We start from the raw sequence: 26,226 nt of genomic DNA, 5'->3' as shown, positions 1-26,226 counted from the left end.
GGCCTTAATGACCAGAGCTTTTGATTTTTTCGGAAACCCTGGTGGTGTAGTGGTTAAGAGCTATGGCTGCTATCCAAAAGGTTGGCAGTTCAAATCCACCAGGCATTCCCTGGAAACTCTATGGGGCAGTTCTGCCCTGTCCTATAGGGTCACCATGAGTCGGAACTGACTCGACAGCAACGGGTTTGTTTGATCTTTTCCATGAGAAACTAAGAATTCCAGATTTTTCTTTGAAATCTGACTTTTCAGTGTTGGCTCATTGTTTTCTTAGCCCTGACGGCCCAACAAAGCACATTAGTAACAATTTTTAGGAGTGTGTTTTTCCCTCATTTTATCCAACTTGGCACCAGAATCCATTGATCATGATTGGGACCCACCTGAACTGACTGATGTAGCGTGTAGATTTCCTTGTTAGCCTTGATCAGGGTTGGGCACAAATTTTGAAAGATGAGAACATTTTAAAAGCTTACTACATGCATCTTCCTTTAGCGTATCTTCATAACTTTGCAGGGTCAGTTGACTGAATTTGGATGCCAAGAAATAGCTCCAATTATTAGTACTAACCTGTGGGCCCTATGAAATACAAGTTGATTTGAAAGCCTATTTTAAATGTTAACTAAAAACTTTCTCTTTTATAAAAGTTAATTTTTCTGTGTTGTCCTTATCCTGCAGATTCGCATGTTTTAGGACCCCTTTAACCATGTCTGTGTCATCAAGTGCTCAAAGCTCACTTTAAAGGTCATTTGGCCCCAGCCAGCCTCTTGAGCCCCTACTCTTGACATTTCCCCTGATCACATTGTGGTCCTAGCAGGTTTCCTAACATCTTCATATAAACAGCTCTTTCTCACCTCCAGGCACTCTTAACACTCTGTGTTTCCTCTCATTAAAACCACTGCTGTGAGTCAATTCCGACTCATAGCGACCCTACAGGACAGAGTAGAACTGCCCGATAGAGTTTCCAAGGAGCGCCTGGTGGATTCGAACTGTCGACCTCCTGGTTAGCAGCTGTAGCACTTAACCACTATGCCACCAGGGTTTCCTTCCTCTCATTAGCCATTTTAATTTGATATTCTTGCCCCTAAAGTTCATTTTTGCAGCTCTTTCTTCACACTTTGAGTCATGCTACATCAGCAAATCAAAGTCCCCAAAATTTTACTCCATTCACGTCATTAAGGTTCACTCTACTTTGAGGAGGCAGTTCTTCCCAGTCGTATTCTGAGGGCCTTCCAACCTGAGGGGCTGATGTTCAGCATTATATCACACTATTCCAATGCTATCCATAAGGGTTTCACGGGCTAATTTTTTTTGAAGGAGATCAGCAGGTCCTTCTTCCTAGTCTGTCTGAGTGTGGAAGCTCCGCTGAAACTTGTCTACCATAGCTGACCCTGCTACTGTTTTAAATACCAGTGGCATAGCTTCCAGCTTCATAGCAATACACAGCCACCACAGTACAACAAACAGGTAGTGTATGCTGAGCAAGTAATCTGAGAAGCTGAACTATATAACAAAAAAAAAAAGTGCAGCATCAGGATTGGAGTAAGACTCATTAAAACCTGTGATATGCAGATGACACACTTTGCTTGCTGAAAGTGAAGAGGACTTGAAGCACTTACTGATAAGAACCAAATACTACGGCCTTCAGTTTGGATTGTACCTCAACATAAAACAAAAATTCTCACAACTGGACCAATAAGCAACATCATGATAAAAGGAACAAAGATTGAAGTTGTCAAGGATTTCATTTTTCTTGGATCCACAATCAATGCCCATGGAAGAAGTAGTCAGGAAATCAAAGTATTGCATTGGGCAAATCTGCTGCAAAAGACCTCTTCAAAGAGTTAAAAAGCAAAGATGTCACTTTGAGGACTAAGGTATGCCTGACCAATTGCCTCATATATGTGTGAAAGGTGGACAATGAAGAGGAAGTATTGACATATTTGAATTATGGTGTTGGCGAAGAATGTTGCATATACCATGGACTGTGATGTACAATTCAGAAGAACGAACATATCTGTCTTGGAAGTACAGCCAGCATGTTCCTTAGAAGTGAGAATGGCGAGACTTTGTCTTGCCTACTTCAGAAATGTTATCAGGAGGGAGCAATCCCTGGAGAAGGACATCATGCTTGGTAGAGGGTCATTGAAAGAGAGGAAGACGTTCATAAGATGGATTGACACAATGGCTGCAACAATGGACTTGAACATAGCTACTATTGTGAGGATGGCACAGGACAGGGCAACATTTCGTTCTGTTATACATAGGGTCACTATGAGTCGGACCTGATTTGATGGCACCTAACAACAAAGTTCATTGGCCATCCCTTGCTCTGAAGACTCCTTCACACTGGACTATCACCACTTGCTGTGCCCTGTTCTCTCCTATGATTTTTCTCCCAGTGTTCTGTTCCTTCCCCTTTGTCAGGAACCTCACCCTTTGTCTCACAGGCCAATAGAAACATAATTCTTAATGTCATTCATTCACTCATCGAACAACATTTGAGCCCTGAATAAGATAGTCTCTGTTCTCACAGCATTTGCATTTGGGTTGGTAGTTAGGCAAAGGAGACACGTAAATAAATAAACATGACTTCATAACATGCTCAGAGCTGTGCTCTTTCTGTGAGATAGGAAGACAAAACAGGGTGATGTGACAGTGTGTGACTGGAAGGGAAGGCTACTTCAGACAAGGTGTTCAAGAAAGGTGTCTGAGAAAGTGACATTTGAACAGATACCTTAAAAATGAGGAGGTAGCCAGGCAGAGATCTTGGTAGCACAATACCTGAGGAAACAGCAAGTACAACAGCTCTGAGGTGGAAGGTGACTTGTCCCTGAGAAAGATTATTAATAGGCTAGTGAGTAGGGAAGATGAAAGTGGGATGGAAGCATAATCTTATGTAAGGTTTTATAAATGAAGATGAGCTTGGATTGTATTTATATTTTATCACAGCAATCTTAGCTTCATTTGGTCATAACCTCCTTTCTAGAATATTCACGTCTTTTTTTTAAATAATGTTTTAAAAAATCCATTAACAACATTTTTACCAAAGACAAGTGCATGCATCCTAAGCAACCCAAAGAGTTGGTGGAATTTTTAACGCGAAAGAGTTTATTTAACTGATCCTGGATCAGAATTTCAGACAAGGCTCCCACCTCCCCACTCATGCGTTTTTGTTTTCCTTCTTGTTAAATCTACACAACTTTTTCATCACTATCAGACTATAGTTTTGAAGCCTTAGCATAATTTTTGGTTGCCATTCTATATCATAAAGCTTAGTGACTAATATCTGGACATCTCCCAGCTATATTGCATTTGTTTTTCTTAGCCAGTTGCCATTGAGTCGATTTGATGATTGATGGCAACCTCACGTGTGTCAGAGTTGAACTGTGCTCCATAGGGTTTTTAATGGCTGAATTTTCAGAAGTAGGCCTTTCTTCTGAGGCACCCCTAGGTGGACTTGAACCTCCAACCTTTCAGTTAACAACATGTTAACTGTTCGCACCTCTCAGGGACTCTTGTCTTTCTTAGCCACTTCTAATCCAGACATCATTATATCACGTATTCAAGCATGTGCAATAATACCTTAGCTGTTCGCTTGGCTTCCAGCCTCTGTTCTCGAGTCCAGCCTTCCTGAAGCTACTTACCCTGGCACTCACATTACCTTTAAGTGAACCTTCATTACTGTCAACATGTTATCATAGGAAATAATATGTGTAAATATTAGAACGATGTCAAATTACTATTTTTTGGAGGCAGCCATTAAGATTATTAAGAATCAACAATTTAACATTCATGGAATTGGAATTGACTCAAGGGCACCGAACATGTGCCTTAGCTTGGGCCCCTAGAAAGGGTGTGGGGAGTTGGAAAGTGGGACAACGAAGAGAAGGAAGCCAAACCAAGGTATAATATTAAGCAAAGCCTCAATCCTGTGGGAGAGGTCTGGAGATAGTATATTCCTCTCTTAGAGTTGTCCCAGTCAGGGGAGCTGCATCATTTTAAACTCCTGCTGCCAGGAGTTTAAATGACATGGTTGTGTTGAACTGTCTGAGCATACAGGCAGTGTGGGCTCTGGTGGCCTAGGCTGCTGACAGATGCAGGTGCTGGCTGTTGGGCATGAAAGACCCCAAAGAACAGATGTGCACAAAAATAATAAAGGGGTGAGGGATTTGGGAGGGGTGATGGTATCTTGTGCTATACCAGGTAGCCAGATAAAAACCGAGGACTCAATCGCCATGTACGAAGGGGACAAGAGACCTTAGGGAACAACTAGCAGTCACTGCTAGATGAGACGACAGCAGACAAGATGTTAACATTTTATTGGAAGATGGTAAGTTGATGTAGGAATGAGCAGAACTGAGAAAGCTGAATATTATATTAAAAAGTAAGCCCAACAGTACACAGAAAATGAAGGCAATAACAATTCCTTGGAGCAGGGTGGGTGAGATGGGCTGAAATCAGGATTGGTTAAAAGTCTTTCAAACAGTAGATTCTTTAGAGAGGAGGTATTCATCAAGAAAAAAAAATTTTAAATAATTGACAGAACTAAAGGAGATAATTTCTGAAAGGGTTTGCTGAGTGCCCAGCATAATGAATTAAAACACAAACAAGAATCCACTCCAAGGCACACCATCATTAGTTTCACAGCATCAGAAACACAGGTTCTACAAGCTTCCAGGAAGAAAAACAAGGCCCAGCGAATAATCAAAGACAAGAACAGGAAAACAAAGCAGAGCAATAGAAATTTTTATGTCTTTTGTTAAAAACAGAACTAGGAGGGTGACTTAAAAATCTGTTGGGAAGTTTTAGAAGGATTAGTGATTTTTAGTAACATAGAAAATTATGCAAATAAAAAAATGGGATCTGTTAACTTCAGGAGGAACAAAAAGTTGGAACAAGAAGGGAAATGTAATTTTAGTATACCACTTGGCTCGGCAGTGAACAGTAGTTATGTAGTCACATAAGGTAACATCAGTTACTGATTTTACCAAAAACGGTGGTATCACTATACTGAGAGCCCAGAAGGGATGTGAAGAAGGCACAGGGTGATATAAGAGTACAAACTCCTTTATTATCCATAATAGAAGGTGGGTGGATGTCTAAAATTAATGAGCAAATGGTGATTATAAGCATAATATATAGAAATTCAGAGGAAAATATCAGACTCATGTTAAAGTCGTCTACTTAAAAAAATGGGTTTTTGCTTTACACTCGCATAAATAAAAAGCTATTTGGATGGTTTTCTCAGAACAAAGGAACTGTCTTCCCTAGATACTGATAATTCTACCTCTTGAGAAACAAACTAGCTTGCAGCTTTTATACATATATATGTGTGTGTATAGAGTGAGAGAGAGAGTTTGTCTTAGGTTCAGAGTTTCAGCTAGGGAGGCTCCACCTGGAGCCACACAGTCCCTTGGACCCCGTCTCACTGGATGTTTGTGTTAGGTTGGTTTTGCTACTGAAGTGATGAAGAGCACTCACACGGATAAAAACCAAAACCCAGTGCCAACGACTCCCTTCCGACTCATAGTGACCCTACAGGATACAGCAGAACTGTCCTGTAGGATTTCCAAGGAGTGGCTGGTGGATTCAAACTGTTGAGCTTCTGGTTAGCAGACGACCGCTTAACCACTGTACCGCAGGGCTCCTCATACGGGGATATTTGGTGGGGAAAGGGGTTTTCAGCCCAAACTTTATCAGTTATCAGACTTGCGTATCTTTTTACTTTTTATTATTTAAAAAAATAATAAATGTTATAAAAAAAAACTTCAGACACGTAAAATAGAGGTTAGTATAATGAACTTCTTCCTACACACCCATTGGAAACCCTCATGACAGTGGTTAAGTGCTAACCTGGTAACCAAGAGGTCAGCAACTCAGATTCACCAGTATGGGGCAGTTCTATTCCGTTCTATGGGGTTGCTGTGAGTTGAATCCACTCCATGGCAATGGGTTTGGTTTTGGTATGTACCCATCACCCAGCTTCAAGAAGTATCAACTCTTGACAATTCCTGTTTCATTACTCCCTCTCCCCCACCCCATTATTTTGAAGCACACCCCAGATGTCACATCAAGTTATTTAAGACTCATACTTTAAGTCTCTTGGGCCACTTTCCATCCCGCAGGGACACAAAAAAAAAAAATCCCCCAGAAGGGATTTTATGATACAGAGGTCACGGAGTAGTGGCCCACAGATGAGTTTTCTTTGGTCCATAAGATGTTAAATTGTACCAAGAGTTAAAAATCAGAGTTCTTTAAAAAATCGAAGCTCTATTCACTCTAGGCACACATCTCTTCAGACAACCACCCACAGGCGCCTTTGACGGGGCCCAAGGCGTGCATGTGAATCTATATGCTGTCTGGACACACAATATGCTAACCATCGTTTATATATTCCTGTCCTCAGCTCCGACCCTAGTGCCTGGCACAGAGCAAGCCTTAAAGTAACGAGTGATAAGTCACGTAAAGCCGCTTCCTGCGCCCTGGAACGATCCCGCCAAGTCTCCTCGCACCTCTGCTTTTGCGATCTTGCCCGAATTAAAAAGGCTCAGGTTCCAGCAACTCAAAGTCCGGCGGGTTCCTGGCCATGCTGGCCTTGGGGAGTCCCGAGGGCCCGGCTCAGTCTGGAAACTCAGCTGGAATCTACAGAGAGGGCCGCGTCATCACCGGTTCTCCCGGCTTCCTGGCTCCACACCGCCTGGCAGCCGGCGGGCTACGTGGAGGCTGACCTTGCCCGGGACCACAAGCTGCCGGCCCGGCCCACGGCCGCGCGGTCCTCCGCGATCCCACCCTCCCTTGCGCCTAGGCCACGTCCGGCAGGTTTCGCAGGGCCCTTCTAGGCCAGCGCGGCGCCTCTCTATGATCCGTTGCTGCTTTCAGAGCGGGTGTCATGGCGGCCGGCGTCGAGTTGGCAGGAGTTGCCCACGGAACTGGGGAAAGTCACTAAAACAGAGGAAGGTGGTCCCACGCGGATGATAGGAAGTCGTGAGAATGAGCAGAGGCCCCGCGGGAGGGACTCTGTCACTGGAGGAGGACCCTTGGTACATTCCCAGCCAGGCCTCTGCATTTCTAGCGTTGGGGGTCGTTGATGTGTACCCCCTGAAGCCGGCGTTGCCTGGGAGCCCCTCGTTGTGTTATTGAATCCTGAGTCTTTTGATTTGGACTAGTCTCGGGAAGGCAGCGGTGCGAGGACATTTGGCGGGGTCGTCAGACAACGCTTTTCTTGGAGTGGACCACGTCCTTCACACGCCGCGATGGCTTCCTGGCTTGGCGGCCTCGGCTCCGGTTTGGGCCAGTCCCTGGGTCAGGTGGGGGGCAGCCTGGCTTCCCTCACTGGCCAGATTTCAAACTTTACGAAGGATATGCTGATGGAGGGCACGGAGGAAGTGGAAGGTAACGTCCGAGGCGATGGGAGGGAGGGCTGTTTGGGCACCCTGCGAGCGTCGGTTTGGTCTCTGCTTCCATCTGTTAGAAGAGGCGGCCGGGTCGGAAAGAGGGTCAGTCCATTCTTCTTTCTTTACACTACTCCTTTGCCTCTCCTTCCCCGAATTTCTCTCATGTAGGACACCTGGGACCCGGGGGAAGCGTCTGGTTCTCCCTTTGGGTACTCTGGATATCTCAGAGGAGAGTCTAGCTGCTCCAGCGTTAAGTAGTTTATTTTTGTTCGTTTCATCCATGTTCACCCTTTCACTCTGGACTTGGGGGCGGATCCGATTTTGGTTATCTTTTATACTGACACAATTAAAAAAAATTGTCCATATATTTTTGTTTTCTTCTATTTTTGTACCAATTGAAGTGACTCATACTTAAAACATTTAGTGGTTTTTACTCTTTCTGGTTGAAATAATTATTTGTTCGTGAAACATGGCTAAATTTTCCCTAGTCAGTTATTTTATATTTTTGCTTACTCTGCCGAAACATTGCGGTGTTTCTGCTGAAAATATATTTTCCCACCCGTATTTCGACGGTAGAACAAGGAAGAAGGCCCTATTCTTTGGATATCCTTAACAAACCTTCGCTCGTTTTTGAAGTCCTCATCTTGTTTTACTAATGAATAGTGACCCCAGAGTTACACGGTAGCCGGTGGTTAATTACTATTTTGATTTCTTGACAGCAAGTACTGTTTAGATCAAAAGAGTTAACTTCAATCTAGGTCGGCTTCCTTGTAAATTAATAAATTAGCATTCTGGTTTAATTTTTTTATCCTGGTTTAACTGGCCCTTCGTGTTTATTTCACTGAAATAGAGATGGTTTGATAGCATTTAGATTTTAGAATATCTCTAGGGTCTCTTTAGAAGGAAGAAGACTGGGAAGCTGCTGAAACCCATGTTACCGATTGGGGTTCCTGTTGGGTGGAAAGTGCATGGGGTGGGATAGGTTGGGGTGGGAGTGAAAGGGCTGCCTCTCGTGTCCAGGAAAGGGTCATGTAACCTTGAGGGTAGTTAGAAGCAGAGAAGGGCTGGAATGATGGGTTATGCTTAGTTTCTCCTTGTATCCTAGAAGTGAAGTGGTTGGTTGGTCTTTTGACCCTAAGCCAGAAAGTATGCTTCCCCCTAACCTGGATGTCCTGCAGGCTAAAGGTGGAATTCATTTTGTTCTTCCCACCAAATGTGGTCCTGTGTTCATAATCTTAGTTAATGGTTTCACCATCTACCCAATGTCCTGAATCTTTGTTTTGTCTTTTTCTTCTCCTACTTCCAGTTGATCAACAAATCTTGTTCATCGTATGCCAGAATTGTTTCGTTATATTTGTCCTTTATTACTTCTACTTCTTTAGTTTAGATCCCTATTGTCTCTCCCACGGGCTATCGAAATATCTTTTCTTTCATGTCCTGTCACCCGTTGCTACCGACTCATGTCCATTTTCTGTAGTATTGCCATAATTACTTTCCTAAAAACAAATTTGCTTAACTTGACTGTTACTTACAGGATAAAATCCAGATCTCTTAGTTTTGGGAAGCCAAGGACCTTTATTTAGTATCTGGCTTCAGCCTACCTTTCCAGCCTTAACACTTGTTCCTTCCCCTTCTCTCTCAATTGCCATGCGTATGCTTGTTCACACACACGTGCACACTTGCACCCAGAGCTTCTGCCACACCGAACTTTTCAGGTGCCTTCACAACTGCAAGTCTTTGCATGGAAAGTCCTTTGCTTGCAAAACTTTTTCCTGTACAACTCTACCAGCACGTCAGGTACTTGGTGAAACCATTCTCACTGCCACACAGGCTGAGGTAATTGCAGGTGATCTGTGTTCCAGCACAACTTTGCATATCTCTCCTTGACAGCATTTACCACATTGAGTTGTAATTTCTTTCTTTCCTTGATGCCCAGGGAGGGGACTGTATTTTATTCATCCGTTTATTACCAGTATGTGCCATCTTCCTTGGTACATAGTAGATGATCAGTAAAAAATTTTGCTAACTGATTAAAAATAAACAGTTACTTAATACTTTTCTTTCCCTTTTTTATTGAAACAGAGCTTGCTTAATACTTAATTTATTGGTTTTATAAATTGTTTAAAAGGATCAGAATAGAATTATTTATTCAACAATTATTTATTGAGTGACTACCCTGAGCCAGCAGTGAACAATAGTTCCTAAATAGCACTGTTGGTTGGCCTTGAAAATCACCCATGTTTACAATATCAGAAGGTTGCCGCTCTACCAAACACAGTACTGATTTATTGAGAGTTAGGAAATTGGGCATTTAAATCAGATAGACATAGATTGAAATCCACTTCTGTGCATTGCAAGTTAAGGACCTTTGGCAAATTATTTAATATTTCTAACAGCACAATTTCCTCATCTGTTAAAAAAGGATAATCATACCTGTTATGGGGTAGTGTGCACTAAATGAAATCACGAGTGTGAAATACCTAGAATTATGCCTAGCGAGTAGTAAGCCTTCATAAACAGTAGCTGTTATTATTTTTTTTCTTCGTTAAGAAATTCAGATTTTTTTTGTCTGCTCGACATCTCTCCTTTATTCTTAAAATATCCAGGATTTTTTGGGGGAGGATCTGCATAAACCTCCTTTTTTATCCTTTGACACAATTGCTGCTTCTAACAGTTACCTTCCTAAATAGATTAGATTATAGTTTGTCCTCATCAGAGTAGCAATTAGACAGTTCTTTTAGAGTTTATACATCAAGAAGATGTATAAACAAACCACAGCAACAATCTACCTGGTGATTTTCAAAACAAAAAGTAGGTTTGTTGCTGTTCTTGACTGAATGCCACTTATATTTATTTTCTTTTGATTTAAGATAATTCATAGAAGTTATTTTTATAATATTAATGTGAGAGTAATGAAAAATGCTTGTACCTAGAAAAAAATCTCTTAACTCTGTGGCATAATGGTTGTCAGACCACATGGAGAGTGTCATTTTGGCACTGCTGGGCTCTGTCCCTACTTTTAAATGAACATGTATAAAACCGGACTGAGCTCATTCCCATTTTTAATAAATTGTATCTCTGTTTCTTTAAATAAATATTCCTTTAGTACATTTTCACTCTTTGTTTATAGGTCATTAACTATTTGACACTCATGGGAGCAGAAGTTAGAGATAAAGGCCTTAAAGCCAGATAGAAGAATACATCTCATCTAAATTATAATATAAGCCAACAGAGAAAGAGATTCAATTTGCAAAACTTACTTTTACTCAACAAAATTTTGATGAATACTTCCAAGGGGTAATACTAGGATTCCTAAGGTATAGGAGATAGGCAAAAGGAAAGTCTGATACGGCAGTGAAGAATATTAGTGGCAATAGGAAATTGTGATGAAAATCAAGTGATACCTGTCTTCTGAATTTACTCTCAGATCAGCATGCCAGTGAAATATATTTTCCTTAAAATGCCTGTTTATTACTTCATATGGTGTTGATCAAATATTCAGTGTATGCTGTTTCTTTCATAGCAGAATTACCTAACACTAGGAGAAAGGAAATTGAAGCCATTCATGCAATCTTAAGATCAGAGGTAAGGAAAATTAAAGAGTACTATTAAATTTAGATTTTTCTGTTTTGAATTCATGGAAGTTATTCAGACTTTATCTTAGTCTTTTTTAAATGCACTGCTTAACACTTTCTATCCCTTGCCTTTTATCTTTTTTTTTTTTTTTTTACCATTATCAGGCTACCTCAGGTGAAGAATATATTTACATATTACTTCAGTTTGCTGTTCTTTAATATTCCCATCTCTGTTACTATATGCTGGAAATAAAACTTTAATTGTAGAAATAACAGCGGTTTAACAATTTATAATTATCAAGGGCTTACTATGTTCACATTGTGCTGAATTACAGTAGTACATTTATGTAAGTATAACATGAAAAATACAGTTCTGTATAATCTAGAACTTTTTAATCTCCTAGCATTATTTTCTAAAAAGTGATATTTGGATGCCTAGAAATTAAGAATATACATAAAAATAACAAATTATTTTTACCATTTTATTCATCATTAGTCACTGCCTAGTTGTGACTCGTTCTGGACATTGTACTTAATAGGGACAAGGACAACTTGGAAAGGGCTCAAAGGAGAGCCATAAAGGAAAAGATTAGAAAGTGGGATCTCTTGGAAAGGGCTACAGAAACTCAACTATTTAGCCTCGGGGTAAGAACAGTGAGGGACACTTAATAATAGTACCTTAGCCAAAGATATTCTTAGAGGATTATGGTAAGCAGGTTTTCTTCTCTACTAAGTCTGAAAAAGAAAATTGAGTTAAAATATAAGAATATTTACTAACAATGAGCATTGTTGAACTCTGATCTAGATACCAAGGTTAGATTGTGGAGTTTCAAAGTAGAGGGACCTCTCACGAGCAACTCCAAGAGTATCCTGCCTCAGTAGAAGATGACAGTTTGGGGACACTTAGAGGCCTTAGCCCTAATTACCTAGTAAGTAAGTAGGTGCTGTAGTGACAGAGAAGCTTAATGGCTACTTTCTTTTGTAAGGCTGAAATGAGAAATTGTTCCTATAGTCCCTAAAGAAATCCTTGAGAAAGCACACATTAGGACAAGCCCTCCCCCTACCCCCGAAATATTAAATGGGAGGTGTGTGTGATGGCTGGCATTAACTTAGGTGAATTCACCCGTATGCATTTGAGGAAAAAAAGAGAATAAGCTGCTCAATGGATGTCTGCTTGGTATTGAACTTGAGAAGGGAGATAGAGATTCCCTGTTCCTCTGTTGATCTCAGTTCTTCTAATGTCTCTCATAGTGTTGAACTCTGGTCTAGATACCAACTCATTGGACTATGGGAAGTATGATTCTAGTGTTTAGAAATATTTATTTTTGGTACAACACATCCCTAAATGCAAGCCAGTTTCCTAATTTGGTACGTAATCAAAGTAGCATGAGATATTCAAATACTAGAGGAAAACAGACTACCGAACTTCCCAGGGGCTTTATTTCCTAAAGTAATTTTCACTGCACATGACTCTGGGCTCATGTGCTGACTTCAAACTCTAACCTCTTATGTGACTATGCAGTATGTCCCTGTCCAAGACTCCCTGCTGAAAGAGAATAAGGTGAAGTATGGTTGAAGCCGTTAAGGAACTCAAAATATAAATATTCTGTTTAGAACATTTTAGTAGAGACAGAGGGCAGTGTATTTCTAGAGGAAATTAGATTTGCTTGCAGATGTCGTAACAAACAAATCTGTCTTGGAAGGAGTACAGCCAGAATGCTCCTTAGAAGCAAGGATGACAAGACTTCATCTCACATACTTTGGACGTATCATCAGGAGGAACCAATCCCTGGAGAAGGACATCATGCTTGGGAAAGCAGAGGGTCAGTGAAAAAGAGGAAGACCCTCATCAAGATGGACTGACACAGTGGCTCAAACATAGCAATGATTGTGAGGATGGCGCAGGACCATGGCGCAGGACTGGGCGCTATTTCATTCTGTCATACATAGGGTCACCAGGAGTCGGGATCAACTCAGTGGCACTGAACAACAACAACGATGCTGAGATATTTGTAGCTGACTGAATTAGTTAGGATTCTTTGGTTGTAAGTAACAGCAACTAGCCTAAGTCACCTTAGCCCTCTATATAAAAATAATCATAGAATTGGCCATCTGAGTCCAATGAACTGTATTTTTAAAAAATACTTTAAGTCATTTTACAAATAATTGACAAAACAAAGAATAAAGTGATAAGAATAAAATGATAGTGAAAACTAACTTTATAACATTTTAATAAGAATTTAAATATAGCAAGTCCAGATTTTTGTTACATATTTTCCAGGTTTTGAAGGCGTAGTGTTCTTTGGACGCAGTTAACTGCCTGCTAACTCCTGTGCCTGAACTTGAACCTGTTTAATCCTATAAATACCGATTCCAGATTTCACTCCCATCTCTAATAGAGTTTAGTTATCGTTGCTTCTGGTTCCTCTTCTTGTATCATCAAAACTAGTACTTTTGAAAACTTTGGTGGCTCATAGTTTTGTTGAAGAGACAATGACTGTCTTTGCTCCATAATTGCAAAGCATTTTTGTTCTTAGATTTATAAATACCAATTAAATGATCAGTCCATGGAATGTTTTTTCATTTCTGTCGTCTTGTTTCCTTACACTCGTCCATGTATACTCACCTGCCTTCAGCATTTGTCTCCTTATAAACCATATCAAATAAGTGTTGGTGTACAAATATTGTATATAACAAAAGAATACTGTCACATATCCTTTTAGCAAAATAGCTAAAATAGACATATCCTTGTCACAAAATATAGGGCAGGATAAAATCATTTTCTGTTGAATGAATAACTTGATGGGAACACCATACTTCCTTTTTATTCTTAGAAATACAGTATTATTACGTCATGGATTGTTCAGTTTTGAGAAAATTCATGCATAGTATTGTCATGTGCGGACTCTTCTGAGATTTCAGTTCTGTAGTCATTTTCACTATAATCATTATATTCTGTATAGAGTGCTGCTCCGTCTCTCTGCATTCATCTAATTCTTTTAATGATTATAAAATATTTATTTCAGTTTTCTTCTCTTTGTTGAAAAATGAAAAATTCTGAATTCAGTCGTGTTCAAGAAAGCTAGAAAAAAAAAGAATGGAAAGATGCTTCCAGATTGCTTTTGCTTTCTTACAAAATGATGCAAATCTTGGAGCAATAAAATAAGAAAATGAGTTATTTCACAATTGCACCATCTTTCTAGGTGATTACACTGGGCTTCCATTTTCTTATGGTAGTCTTCCACCTCCCCCATTCTCTTCAGTTACCATTGGGTCAGTTCTGACTCATGGCAACTTCGTGTGTCAGAGTAGAACTGTGCTCCATAGGGTTTTCAATGGCTGATTTTTTTCTCAATTAGATCACCAAGCCCCTCCTAAAGCACCCCTGGATGGACTCCAACTTCCACCCTTTTAGTTAGCAACAAAATGTTTAAACATACAGGAAAAATAAGATCATTAGGATCTCATGGTAATTCTTAGATTTGTTGTTAGTCGTTAGGTGCCCTTGAGTTTGTTCCGACTCAGCAAAACACCTCCTGGTTCTTCGCCACCCTCACAATCCTTGGTGTGTTTGAGCCCTTTGTTACAGCCACTGTGTCAATCTATCTCCATGAGGGTCTTCTTATTCTTCCCTGACCCTCTGCTTTTCCAAGCATGATGTCCTTCTCCAGAGACTAGTCCCTTCTAATAGTATGCCCAAAGTACATGAGATTAAGTCTCATCATCCTTGCTTCTAAGGAGCATTCTGGCTGTATGTCTTACAAGACAGATTTGGTGGTTCTTCTGGCGTCCATGGTATATTCAGTATTATTTCTCAACACCCTAATTCAAAGGCATCAATTCTTCTCTGGTCTCCCTAATTCATTGTCCAGTTTTCACAGGCATATGAGGCCATTGAAAATACCATGGCTTGAGTCAGGCACACCTTTGTCCTCAGAGTGACATCTTTGCTTTTTAATACTTTAAAGAAATCTTTTACAGCAGATTCACCCAGTGCGACATGTCATTTAATTTCTTGACTACTGCTTCCATGGTCATTGATTGTGGATCCAAGTAAAATGAAATCCTTGACAACTTCAGTCTTTTCTCCCTTTATCATATTGCTTCTTAGTCCAGTTGTGAGGATTTTTGTTTACTTTTTTGTTGAGGTTCAATCCATACTGAAGGCTGTAGTCTTTGATCTTCATCAGTAAGTGCTTCAGGCCCTCTTAGCTTTCAGCAAGCAAGGTTGTATCATCTGCATATCGTAGGTTGTCTTTCTCCAATCCTGGTGCCCCATTCTTCATCATATAGTCCAGTTTCTCGGGTTATTTGCTCAGCACACAGATTGCGTAAGTATGGTAAAAGCATACAACCCTGACACACACCTTTCCTGATTTTAAACCACACAGTATCCCCTTGTTCTCTTGGAAAAACTGCTTCTTGATCTATGTACAGGTTCCACATAGCATAATTAAGCCTTCTGGAATTCCCGTTCTTCACAGTGTTAGCCGTAATTTGTTATGATCCTCATAGTCAAATGCCTCTGCCTAGTCAATAAAACACAGGTGAACATCTTTCTGATGTTCTCTGCTTCCAGCCAAGATCCATCTGACATCGGCAATGAAATCCCTCATTCCATGTCCTCTTCTGAATCCGGCTTGAATTTCTGACAGTTCCCTGTCGATGTGCTGTTGCAACTGCTTCTGAATTATCTTCAGCAAAATTTTACTTGTGTGTGATGGTAATGATATTGTTTGATAATTTCCACATTTTGTTGGATCACCTTTGTTTGGAATGGGCACATATATGGATCTCTTCCAGTTGGTTGGCCAGGTAGCTGTCTTCCAGATTTCTTGGCATAGATGAGTGAGCACCTCCAGCGCTGCATCTATTTGTTGAAACATCTCAGTTAGTGTTCCATCAATTTCCGGAGCCTTGTTTTTCGCCAGTGCCCTCAGTGCAGCTTGGACTTCTTCCTTCAGTACCATCAGTTCTTGATCATGTGCTACCTCAAATGGTTGAATGTCAACCATTTCTTTCTGGTACAGTGACTCTGTATACTCTGTCCATCTTCTTTTGACGCTTCCTGTGTCAATATTTTGCCCATGGAGCCCTTCAGAAGTACAGCTCGAGGCTTGAATTTTTCTTCAGTTCTTTCAGCTTGAGAAATGCCGAGTGTGTTCTTCACTTTTGTTTTCCTAACTCCAGATCTTTGCATATGTCGTTGTAATATGTTTTCTCGAGCCACCGTTTGAAATCGTCTGTTCAGCTCTTTTACACAACCATTTCTTCTATTTGCTTCCGCTACTCGACATTCAAGAGCAAGTTTCAGAGTCTCTCTGACGTCCATTTTGGTCTTTTCTTTCTTTTCTGTCTTTTTAATGACCTTTTGCCTTCTTCATGTGTGATGTCCTTGATGTCATCCTACAGCTCTTCTGGTCTCCAGTCCTTGGTGTTCAGTGTGTCAAATCTTTTCTTGAAATGGTCCCTAAATTCAGGTGGAATATTCTCAAGGTCATCCTTTGACTCTCGTGAGCTTGTTTTAATTTTCTTCAGCTTCAACTTGAACTTGCACATGAGCAATTAATGGTCTGTTTCACAGTTGGCCTCTGTCCTTGTTCTGACTGATAATATTGAGCTTCTCCATTGTCTCTTTTCACAGATGTAATGGATTTGATTTTTGTATACATCTGGCGAGATCCTGTGTATAGTCACCATGTTGTTGAAAAAAGGTATTTCCAATGAATAAGTCGTTGGTCTTGCAAAATTGTCTTATGCGATCTCCATTGTCATTTCAGTCACCAAGACCATATTTTCCAAATACTGATTCTTCTTCTTTGTTTGCAGCTTTCACATTGCAATCACCAGTAATTATCAATGTGTTTGATTGCTTGTCTGATCAATTTGGTGAAAATCTTCAGTGTCTTCATCTTTGGCCTTAGTGCTTGGTATGTAAATTTGAATAATAGTCGTATTAACTGGTCTGCCTTGTAGGCGTATGGGTTTACGCTATCAGTGACAGCGTTGTACTTAGGGCCAGATCTTGAAATGTTCTTTTTGACGATGAGTGTGATGTCACTCCTTCAAGTTTCATTTCCGGTATAGTAGACCATATGATTATCTGGTTCAAAATGGCTAATACCAGTCCATTTTAGCTCACTAATGCCTAGGATATCGGTGTTTGCGTGTTCCATTTCATATTTGACAGCTTCCAGTAATCCTAGCTAGATTCATACTTTGTACCTTCCACGTTCTGATCATTAGTGGATGTTGGCAGCTGTTTCTTCTCATTTTGAGTTGTGCCACCTCAGCAAATGAAGGTCCCGAAAGCTTAACTCCATCCACGTTGTTGAGGTCGACTCTACATTGTGGAGGCAGCTCTTGCCCAGTCATCTTTTGAATGCCTTCCAACCTGAGGCTCTCATCTTCCGGCGCTATATCAGACAGTGTTCTGCTGCTCTTCATAAGGTTTTCACTGGCCAGTTTTTTCAGAAGTAGATCGTTAGGTCTGCTGAAACCTTTTCACCATGGGTGACCCTGCTGGTATGTGAAATACCAGTGGCATAGCTTCCAGTATCACAGCAACACACAAGTCATCACAGTGACAAACTGATGGATGAGTGGTGGCCTTATTGCTAGTAATTTTTAATAATATTTATTGACTGACTCTACGTTGGATTTCTGGAGGCAGTGTCCCAAACTAGTGGGCTGTGTACTTTTTCCTTTGATTTTCTGTGAGGGTTAAAGGAATTCATGTAATTTCCCTGGATCATAGTTTTCGTATCTGTTGGCATAAGTAGTTTCTAGAGTCTGAGGAAAACAAATGATATCCCCATAGTGAAAAAGTCTTCACCTTACTTCATCTCAGTCATTGTTTGATGGTATTTATAGGTATTTTTTTTTTTTATGGTAATGGAATTCTTAGTAAACTAGTGCCTTTAATAATTTATAAATCTCTTTTTTAGGAGAGTTTTAGTGTCTCTTGTGCAATTATGTCCTTACGTTCATTCAGATGATAAGGAATGATAATAAGATGTTAAGCTATGTAATAAAAAAAAAAATAGATAACGTAAAATTAATTTTTAAAAAATCCCATATTTTCCTATATCTTAAAACAAAAGCCTGTGACCTCTAGAATCATTGAATTATACTTTGGGTATTGTATATACTTCTGACAGCGGTTTTTCGAACTGAGTTCTGGTAGTGGTTTTCCAAGTGGAGTTTTCATAGGTTCCTCAGGAAGCCTGGGGGGCAGGCTAATAAATAATGTGCATCTTTAGTCTCCTACCTATACTTCAAGCAGGACTCTGTTTTAAAAGATTTCCTTAAAAAGTTTTACTAATTGAGGCGATAACAAAAGCTCAGACTTGTAACCTAGTTTCATTGACCCGACGTGTACTTACTGCCTGTGATATGCTAGGCAGTGGGTGTTGAGAGAAGGGCAAACGTTGACCAGTGGCTCTTTCTTAGCAGAATGTTCAACTGAGCAGCATTTTAATGCTTTTTACTTCGGTTCTGAATTAGGCATAATCTATGTAAACTTGTTTATTGCATTTGTTAACTTTAATTTGAAAGTGTGTTTTAAAGAATTCTGAGACCTTTACATCATTTTTTGTATGAAGCAGTATATTGTTTTTTTATAACACCATGCATCTGTTACTAACGTGTTTTAGTATTTTTGTTGAAAAAAATTTTTTTGTTTTTTTGCTTTTAGAATGAGAGACTTAAGAAGGTCTGTACTGATCTAGAAGAGAAGCATGAAGCATCAGAGCTTCAAATAAAGCAGCAATCTACAAGTTACCGAAATCAGCTGCAGCAGAAAGAGGTAAAGGCTATACAGCCACTTCAGACCCATTTCACTGCCATGTATTTAGGAAGGTTTCTAAGAGTTATCGTATAAATCAAGCTATGTTTAGATACATAAAAATACTGAAGGGGTGTTGAATTCAGTAACTCCTCACTCACCTGAATATCACTAATTTAACAAGAACTCTGTAAATTTTTATATTAAGTTTATATTACATAATCTAACCTTTCTGGAGTTTAATTTCTACTTTTCAAAAGAAGAAAAGTCTTTGTGTAAAGTATCTTCAGGCATCTGTTGCTTTTAATTACTGATTTTATGATACCTAATTTATCTATTAGTTATTTTAAATCAGAGTGACCATCACTAATGACGGTTTCTATTTTATAAATATATTTGACTACAAGTATGTTTGTATTGGCATCTAGTTGATTTTATGCAGAAAAGCAGAATATTGAGTATATTATAGTTGACCTTTACTGTTCTATAAATGTTTTCATTTTTGTGTTTTACTTTTATTTTTATAGAAATGGTTATTTTGGAATTGGCTTATCTTTATACTAGTGGTAATAGATGTTATATGATTTAACAAGTATTATCATGAATCTTAAAATACAAACTATGTCCTCATGTTTCACGCTGTTGTTGAATTCTCTTTAGTCTTTAGCATGTAAGTGTAGTTCAATAAATACCTACATCAAATCAAACCATTTCCTGTTGTATTATCCAGATTGTTTTTATGTTTTTCTGTTTATCGATTAAATGTTTATTTCAACCATAACTTTGTATTTGGGTTTTTTTAATTTAGGTGCTTGATTTCTGATTCCTTTAGTGATATACTAAGGTGAAAAATAAAAGTAAAGCACATTAAATATAAACATTTAAAGTAGTGCTTTCAAATCATCTGTGGTGAAGGACGGAGCCCTGGTTGCGCAGCAGCTAAGAGCTATGGCTGTTAACCAAAAGGTCGGCAGTTCAAATCCACCAGCTGCTACTTGGAAACCCTGCAGGACAGTTCTACTCTGTCTGTAGGGTCTCTGTGAGTTGGAATTGACTCTATGGCAATGGTTTTTTTTTTTTTTTTTGGTTTATGGTGAAGGGCCACTTTTGTTTTGTTTTCAAATTTCCAATCCGTTGGGGGTTGATATTTTCATAAAACACAGTAAAAATAAGTTACTATAAAAATAAACCCCAAAAAACAAAACTACAGGCTGTTTTTGTTTGTTTGTTTATTTAAGATTCAACAGATTTAAAAATTACTCTACCACCTTTCTTTAGAGGTCTCTAAACCTTACTCTTTCTTTTAGCTTCTGTACTTATCTTGTCATGGATGGTAGCACACATTCATGGCATTAGTCCACAGATCATACTTGATTAGCAGTGACTTAGGAAATATTACAATAGAGCAGTAGTTCCTACTCAGGGGTTTACAGCAGAATAGTGACACTTTTTTTAAAACTGTGTTTTAGCTGAAAGTTCACAGTGCAAATTAGTTTTGCTTTCAAAAATTACTTTGTGACATTGGTTGCACTCCCCACAATGTGTCAGCACTCTCCCCCTTTCCACCCCGGGTACCCCGTGTCCACTCGTTCGGTTCTCTTGTCCCTTTTCTGCCTTTTCGTCTTTGCTTTTGGGCAGACGCTGCCTGTTTAGTCTCGTACACTTGATTGAACTAAGAAGCACGTTCCTCACATGTGTTGTTTGTTTTATAGGCCTGACTAATCTTGGGCTGAAAGGTGGACCTCAGTTCTGAGTAATACTTTTTAAAAAAATACTCATGCTTCTGCCTGCAGGAGATTCTGATTTAGTGTACTGGGAAGGGGTCCTGGTATCAGTATTTTTCCAGAGCGCCATAGATGATTCTGATATTTGTCAGTTGAAAACACTGCTGTAGAAAAGTATGGCATTTCATTTTCTATTTAACTCTTGATGTTAGACAAATTAAGCATTCAAACTTTAGAAAAACCTCTTCATTAGAACTTGCACCTGTATAACTCTACAATTTGATGTAAAATGTTTATAAAGAACTTTCTTTGTATTACCCCTATAGTTGATAAAAATGTGTATTCAGTACTTCTTACTAGTGTGAAGGACAATATATGCATACACATTAGATCTGCTATATTCTAGGTACATTTGCTGCTGTCCTTGTGATGTTTGTATTCCCCCCAAAGATGCAATTTACCTCATATCATTTATGAGAAAATGAGTGAAATTGATGTACACTACTGTAAATCTAATACGGAGAGTATGTTTATTATGCCATACGATGTTAACGTGCTTGTTTTTTGTCTAATTGACTTTATACCCGTAGAAATACTATTACTTATTGGCTGTCACCTCACTATGAGATTTCCCTAAGTTGTGGCAGTATGCTTTCTGGATCTGTTTGAGTCCTTTACAGAAAGCTTAGTTCATTTCTCTCTCGCTTACTTACTTTTATGTTTAAAGTAATCCCTTAACTAGGAATGGGTGAGATAGTATAGTGGATCCTGTGTTGATAGCTTCTTTTGGGCCAGGACTTGGTATTGCCAGCCTCCTGTCCAAACTCTACCCAGGGTTTCAGAATTTTTATACTGTTTTCTCTGAGTAGGGTCAGATTTACTGGTCCCTCTCTTCCAAAGGTAAAGTGAAGACCTCTCTTAATGTGTGATTTCCTTCTAAGACTAGTGGGCTGATAACCATGGACTCACTGTCCTATCTTACCAAAAAAGATTGGATTAATAAATCAAAGCGTTCTTCCAGCCGTGTTATGCAGACCAATATAAAGGTGCCTCTGATTTATGGTGTATTTTAAGCCTAAACCCAGCCATAATCAGTTACATAACTCTCTTCCAACAGGAAGTGTTCCGAGGAAACTTTTTAATACATAGACTGACACCAGCTTTCATTTTCTCATCGTCTGAGATTGTTGTTAGGTGCCATGGAGTCTGTTCCGACTCATAGCGACCCTGTGTACAACAGAACAAAACACTGCCTGGTCTTGTACCATCCTCACGATCGTTGTTATGCTTAAGCCCGTTGTTGTAGCCAGTGTGTCAATCCATCTTGTTGAGGGTCTTCTTTTTTTTTTCCCTGACCCTCTACTTTACCAACCATGATGCCCTTCTCTAGAGACTGATTCCTCCTGATAACATGTCCAAGGTATGTGAGATATAGTCTCTCCATCCTTGCTTCTAAGGAGCATGCTGGTTGCACTTCTTCCAAGACAGATTTGTTTGTTCTTTTGGCAGTCCATGGTATATTCAGTATCCTCCACCAACACCACAATTCAAAGGCGTCAATTCTTCTTTGGTCTCCTAAGATTAGATAATCACAGACAGAGCCCAAAGAAATTGACTGTACTATCCCGTAGACGATAGAAAACCTATGTTTAACTGCAAGATTAATTCATTGCTTTAAATTACATGTGAATGAAATTCTGGTTCCCATGTTGTTTGAAACACTATGCTCTAACTGTGATGATCATACTTGTTTTTTAAATAAAAATCTGTAGTTAGGATGTTATGTAGGACTTGGACTCAGTACTGTCACTGGATCATCCTAAACAAATTATTCTAACTTCTAATATTATGAATCTGTAAAATAGTCAATATGGTTATTTTAAAGTACCTTCTCTAAAATGCAAATTATAAATGTGTAGGTAGAAATCAGCCATCTCAAAGCAAGACAGATTGCACTACAGGAGCAGTTGTTGAAGCTGCAGTCAGCCACTCAGTCAGTTCCTTCAGGAGCTGGCCAGGGACCATCAGCCACTGCATCGCCTTCATTTGCTTATGGTGCCAGTCACCATGCTTCGGCTTTTCGTGATGATATGGACTTTGGTGACGTAATTTGGTCACAACAAGAAATAAACAGATTGTCAAATGAAGTTTCCAGGCTTGAGTCTGAAGTTGGCCACTGGAGGCATATTGCTCAGGTAGGTAAAATTTATTATTTTCTAGTTTTTTTTATGCCTTAAAAATTAAATTCCTGTCATTAGGGGGAGAGCAATTAGGAGTATGTAGCAAGGTGTATATGAATTTTTGTATGAGAGACTGACTTGATTTGTAAACTTTCACTTAAAGCACAATGAAAACTAAAAAATAAAGAAAAAATTATTTGCTTCCATCTGGCATAGCATTGTACAAGATAGTACAGTCATCATAAAACAGCCCCCGGCTTGTGGCTTTGAAGTTATGTACGGGATGCTGGAGCATAAAGAAGCAACTCTTTCTTGCTCTGAATTTATATATTCAGTTTGAAACACATTGTTATAGTCTAAGTGCATGATTTGATTGAGCTATTATTGTTAATTAATTCAATTGTTTCACCTGCACATATTTCATTCCCCACCTGTGGCTAAAAGAAAAAAAAAAAATCCTATCTTGGGCTGTAAACTTTTTTCCAAGGAGCCTTTTTGCCTTACATATCAGATTTTATATACTATTGAGGTTGATAGACATGAGACCCAAAATAAACTTGAACGAACATTGTTCACTTGGATATAATGTTACCAATGGAGAAAAAACCAAAGTATATAAGTAAAGATATTTCTTTTTGTGAATTTAACCTAGTTAAAAAAAAAATCCCAATTACCTTCTTGCTTCCCCAGTTGCTAGATCCTGCTAACAGCCAAAAATAACCCCAAACCATACCAAACCCCTTTCTGTCGAGTCAATCCTGACTCATAGCGACCCTATAGGACAGAGTGGAACTGCCCCATAGAGTTTCCAAGGAGCGCCTGGTGGATTTGAACTGCCCATCTTTTGGTTAACAGCTGTAGCTCTTAACCACTACGCCACCAGCGTTTCCAGAATAAATCCTAGGGAGGATAATCTCTTTGTCTATCTGATCTCCAGTAGTAGTTTTTAAATTTTGTATGTGTAAGAATAACCTGGGGAGCTTGATTATATTGTAGATTCCGAGATCTGTATTTAGTAGCCTATTTTAGGGCCTTTGGAACTACATTCAAGGAAATACCCCAGGCGATTCTGCTAATCTCAAGAATACATTTTAAGAAACATTGCTTCGGATAAGATTTCAGAGGGAAGACATGGGTTTCTGGTATGTTAACTTCAGCATATTTTGATTGCCTATTGTATGACAGGCCTGACTGGAATGTAAAGGTTTAAAAAAAAAAAAGGCATAATTGGGACCTCTTGAGGATGTAATTTTCTAGCAAGGAATAATAAAAATTTATGTTTGTGTTACACTTTATAAAATGCTTATGTATATACTATCCCAAAATATCCTTAATAACTTACTCTGTGTCTTAGTTATGCAGTGCTGCTGTAACAGAAATACCAGAAGTGGATGGCTTTAACAAAGAAAAGTTTATTTTCCCACAGTAAAGTAGGCTAAAAGTCTAAATTTAGGGTGTCAGCTCCAGGGGAAGGCTTTTTCTCTCTCTTGGCTCTAGAGGAAAGTGTTTCTCGTCAATCTTCCCCTGGACTAGGAGCTTCTCTGCGCAGGAACCCAGGAACCCCAGGTCTAAAGGGTGCACTCTGCTCCAGGTGCTTCTTTCTTGGTGGTATGAGGTCCCCCTGTCTCTCTACTCCTATCTTTTTTAGCTCAAGAGATTGCCTCCAGACACAGTCCGATCTTGTAGGTTGTGTCCTGCCTCACTAACACAAATGCCGCCCCTCCTCCCTCATTAACACCATAGAGGCAGGATTTACAACATTTAGGAAAATCACACAATACTGGGAATCATGGCCCAGCCAAACTGATAACATGCATTTTGGGGGGACATAATTCAATCCTTGACACTCTGTTTTGCAGGTAAGGAAACTAAAAGTTTAAGTAATACATTGTTCTAACGATTAGGCTGTGATTCAAATACACATCCTTTGATTACAAATCCTGTGTTCTTTCCGTTATGCTGTGTTCCTTCTCTAGCCATAGGGCAGCTTTTGGTTCATTAAAACTCTCTTCAGTAAGTGTAGACGAGCCTTCCTGGGTTAAGTGCACAGCTGCTAACTGTTAGGTTGGCAATTTGAACCTACCAGCTGCTTCTTGGGAGAAAGATGTGACGGTCTCCTTCTGTAAAGATTTAAAGCCTCGTAAAGCCAATGGGCCAGTTCCGCTCTGTCCTGTAGGGTTGCTATGAATCAGAATCTACTCGGCAGCAATGGATTTGTTTTTGGTTTACAGTAAATGTTAATAAAGATAAATGAACAGCATACAGCCTTGAGCGAGAAGAATCCAAATATTCTTTTATTTACTTGCCAAACCAAAGCATTTTCTTCATTGCAGTAGACACATTCTAAGTCAAGTCATTGAACAAAGATTTTTACCTGGTTATTATTAATATTGGTTAACTCTCCGTTTTAGAATTTTCTTTTCACAAAGATGTTAGATTATCATCAAAGTAACATTTTATCAAGCTAAGTAAAACATTCTGTGATTTTTTTTTTTTACCTCTTTCATTATTTTGTGAAACTCATCTTCCCAGTTAACAAACTTTGGAATGATATCTTTTACTGTGTATTACTCACCATTGGATTGGGTGCTTTAAAAAAGTACTTGGCATTCTTTAAATAGAATCTGTTGAGAAATGTTCCTTTTTGAAAAAAAAATTAGTTTGACTTTTTATTTTACAAGGAAAATCCATACAATGATTTTCTAATTCTGTTTTTCTGACCTAGACGACAGCACAAGGGGCAAATAGCTCTGATCAAAGTGAAATCTGCAAACTGCAAAATATCATCAAGGTAAGGCAGATAGCTGAGAAATTGGCTATTAGACATCCAGAATTTGCTTATTAGAAGTATAATCCTAAATTAGTAAAGTGTTCCGTTATAAGAGTAATTATAAAGATTAAGATATTTCTTTTTTTTTAATTGTGCTTTAAGTGAAAGTTCACAAATCCAAGTCAGTCTTTCATATAAAAACTTAAATACACCTTGCTATGCACTCCTATACCCCCATGTATCTGTCAGTTTGTCATCCTGTGGGGGCTTGTGTGTTGCTGTGATGCTGGAAGCTATGCCACCAGTATTCAGATAACCAGCAGGGTCACCCATGGAGGACAGGTTTCAGCTGAGCTTCCAGATTAAGACAGACTAGGAAGAAGGACCTGGCAGTCTACTTCTGAAAAGTATTAGCCAGTGAAAACCTTATGAATAGCAGCGGAACATTGATATACTGCTGGAAGATGAGCTCCCCAGGACAATCATATAGTGTACTATGCTGGGAATAACAACTTGAAGAGGAATGGTGTTGCATTCCTTGTCAAAAAGAACATTTCAAGATCTATCCTGAAGTACAGTGCTGTCAGTGATAGAATAATATCCATACTCCTGCAAGGAAGACCAGTTAATACAACTGTTACTCAAATTTATGCACCAACCACTAAGGCCAAAGATGAAGAAATAGAAGATTTTTATCAGCTGCTGCAGTCTGAAATTGATCTAACAAGCAATCAGGGTGCATTGATAATTACTGGCGATTGGAATGCGAAAGTTGGACACAAAGAAGAAGGATCAGTAGT

General features: G+C 39.2%; 1 protein-coding gene across 2 annotated transcripts in view; it reads left to right on the top strand.

Annotated features, from left to right (window-relative positions):
• Window positions 1–6,855: 6,855 nt before the first annotated feature.
• Window positions 6,856–26,226, top strand: part of TRIP11 (thyroid hormone receptor interactor 11) — an 80,224-nt gene continuing 60,853 nt past the window's right edge. Inside the window, exons 1-5 of one of the 2 annotated variants that reach the window (XM_049899784.1) lie at window positions 6,856–7,389; window positions 10,918–10,976; window positions 18,663–18,773; window positions 22,396–22,671; window positions 25,382–25,447. In XM_049899784.1, the coding sequence (XP_049755741.1) occupies window positions 7,251–7,389; window positions 10,918–10,976; window positions 18,663–18,773; window positions 22,396–22,671; window positions 25,382–25,447 (651 nt within the window). In that variant the 5' untranslated portion in view covers window positions 6,856–7,250. Of the gene's footprint in view, window positions 7,390–10,914; window positions 10,977–18,662; window positions 18,774–22,395; window positions 22,672–25,381; window positions 25,448–26,226 lie in introns of both variants that reach the window. The other variant, XM_049899783.1, reaches the window with a different exon arrangement.

This window comes from Elephas maximus, chromosome 10 (genome assembly GCF_024166365.1).
Source record: "Elephas maximus indicus isolate mEleMax1 chromosome 10, mEleMax1 primary haplotype, whole genome shotgun sequence".
NCBI lineage: Eukaryota > Metazoa > Chordata > Mammalia > Proboscidea > Elephantidae > Elephas > Elephas maximus.
Note: the sequence above shows the minus strand (reverse complement) of the source record. Positions and strands in the feature narration are given on the sequence as shown.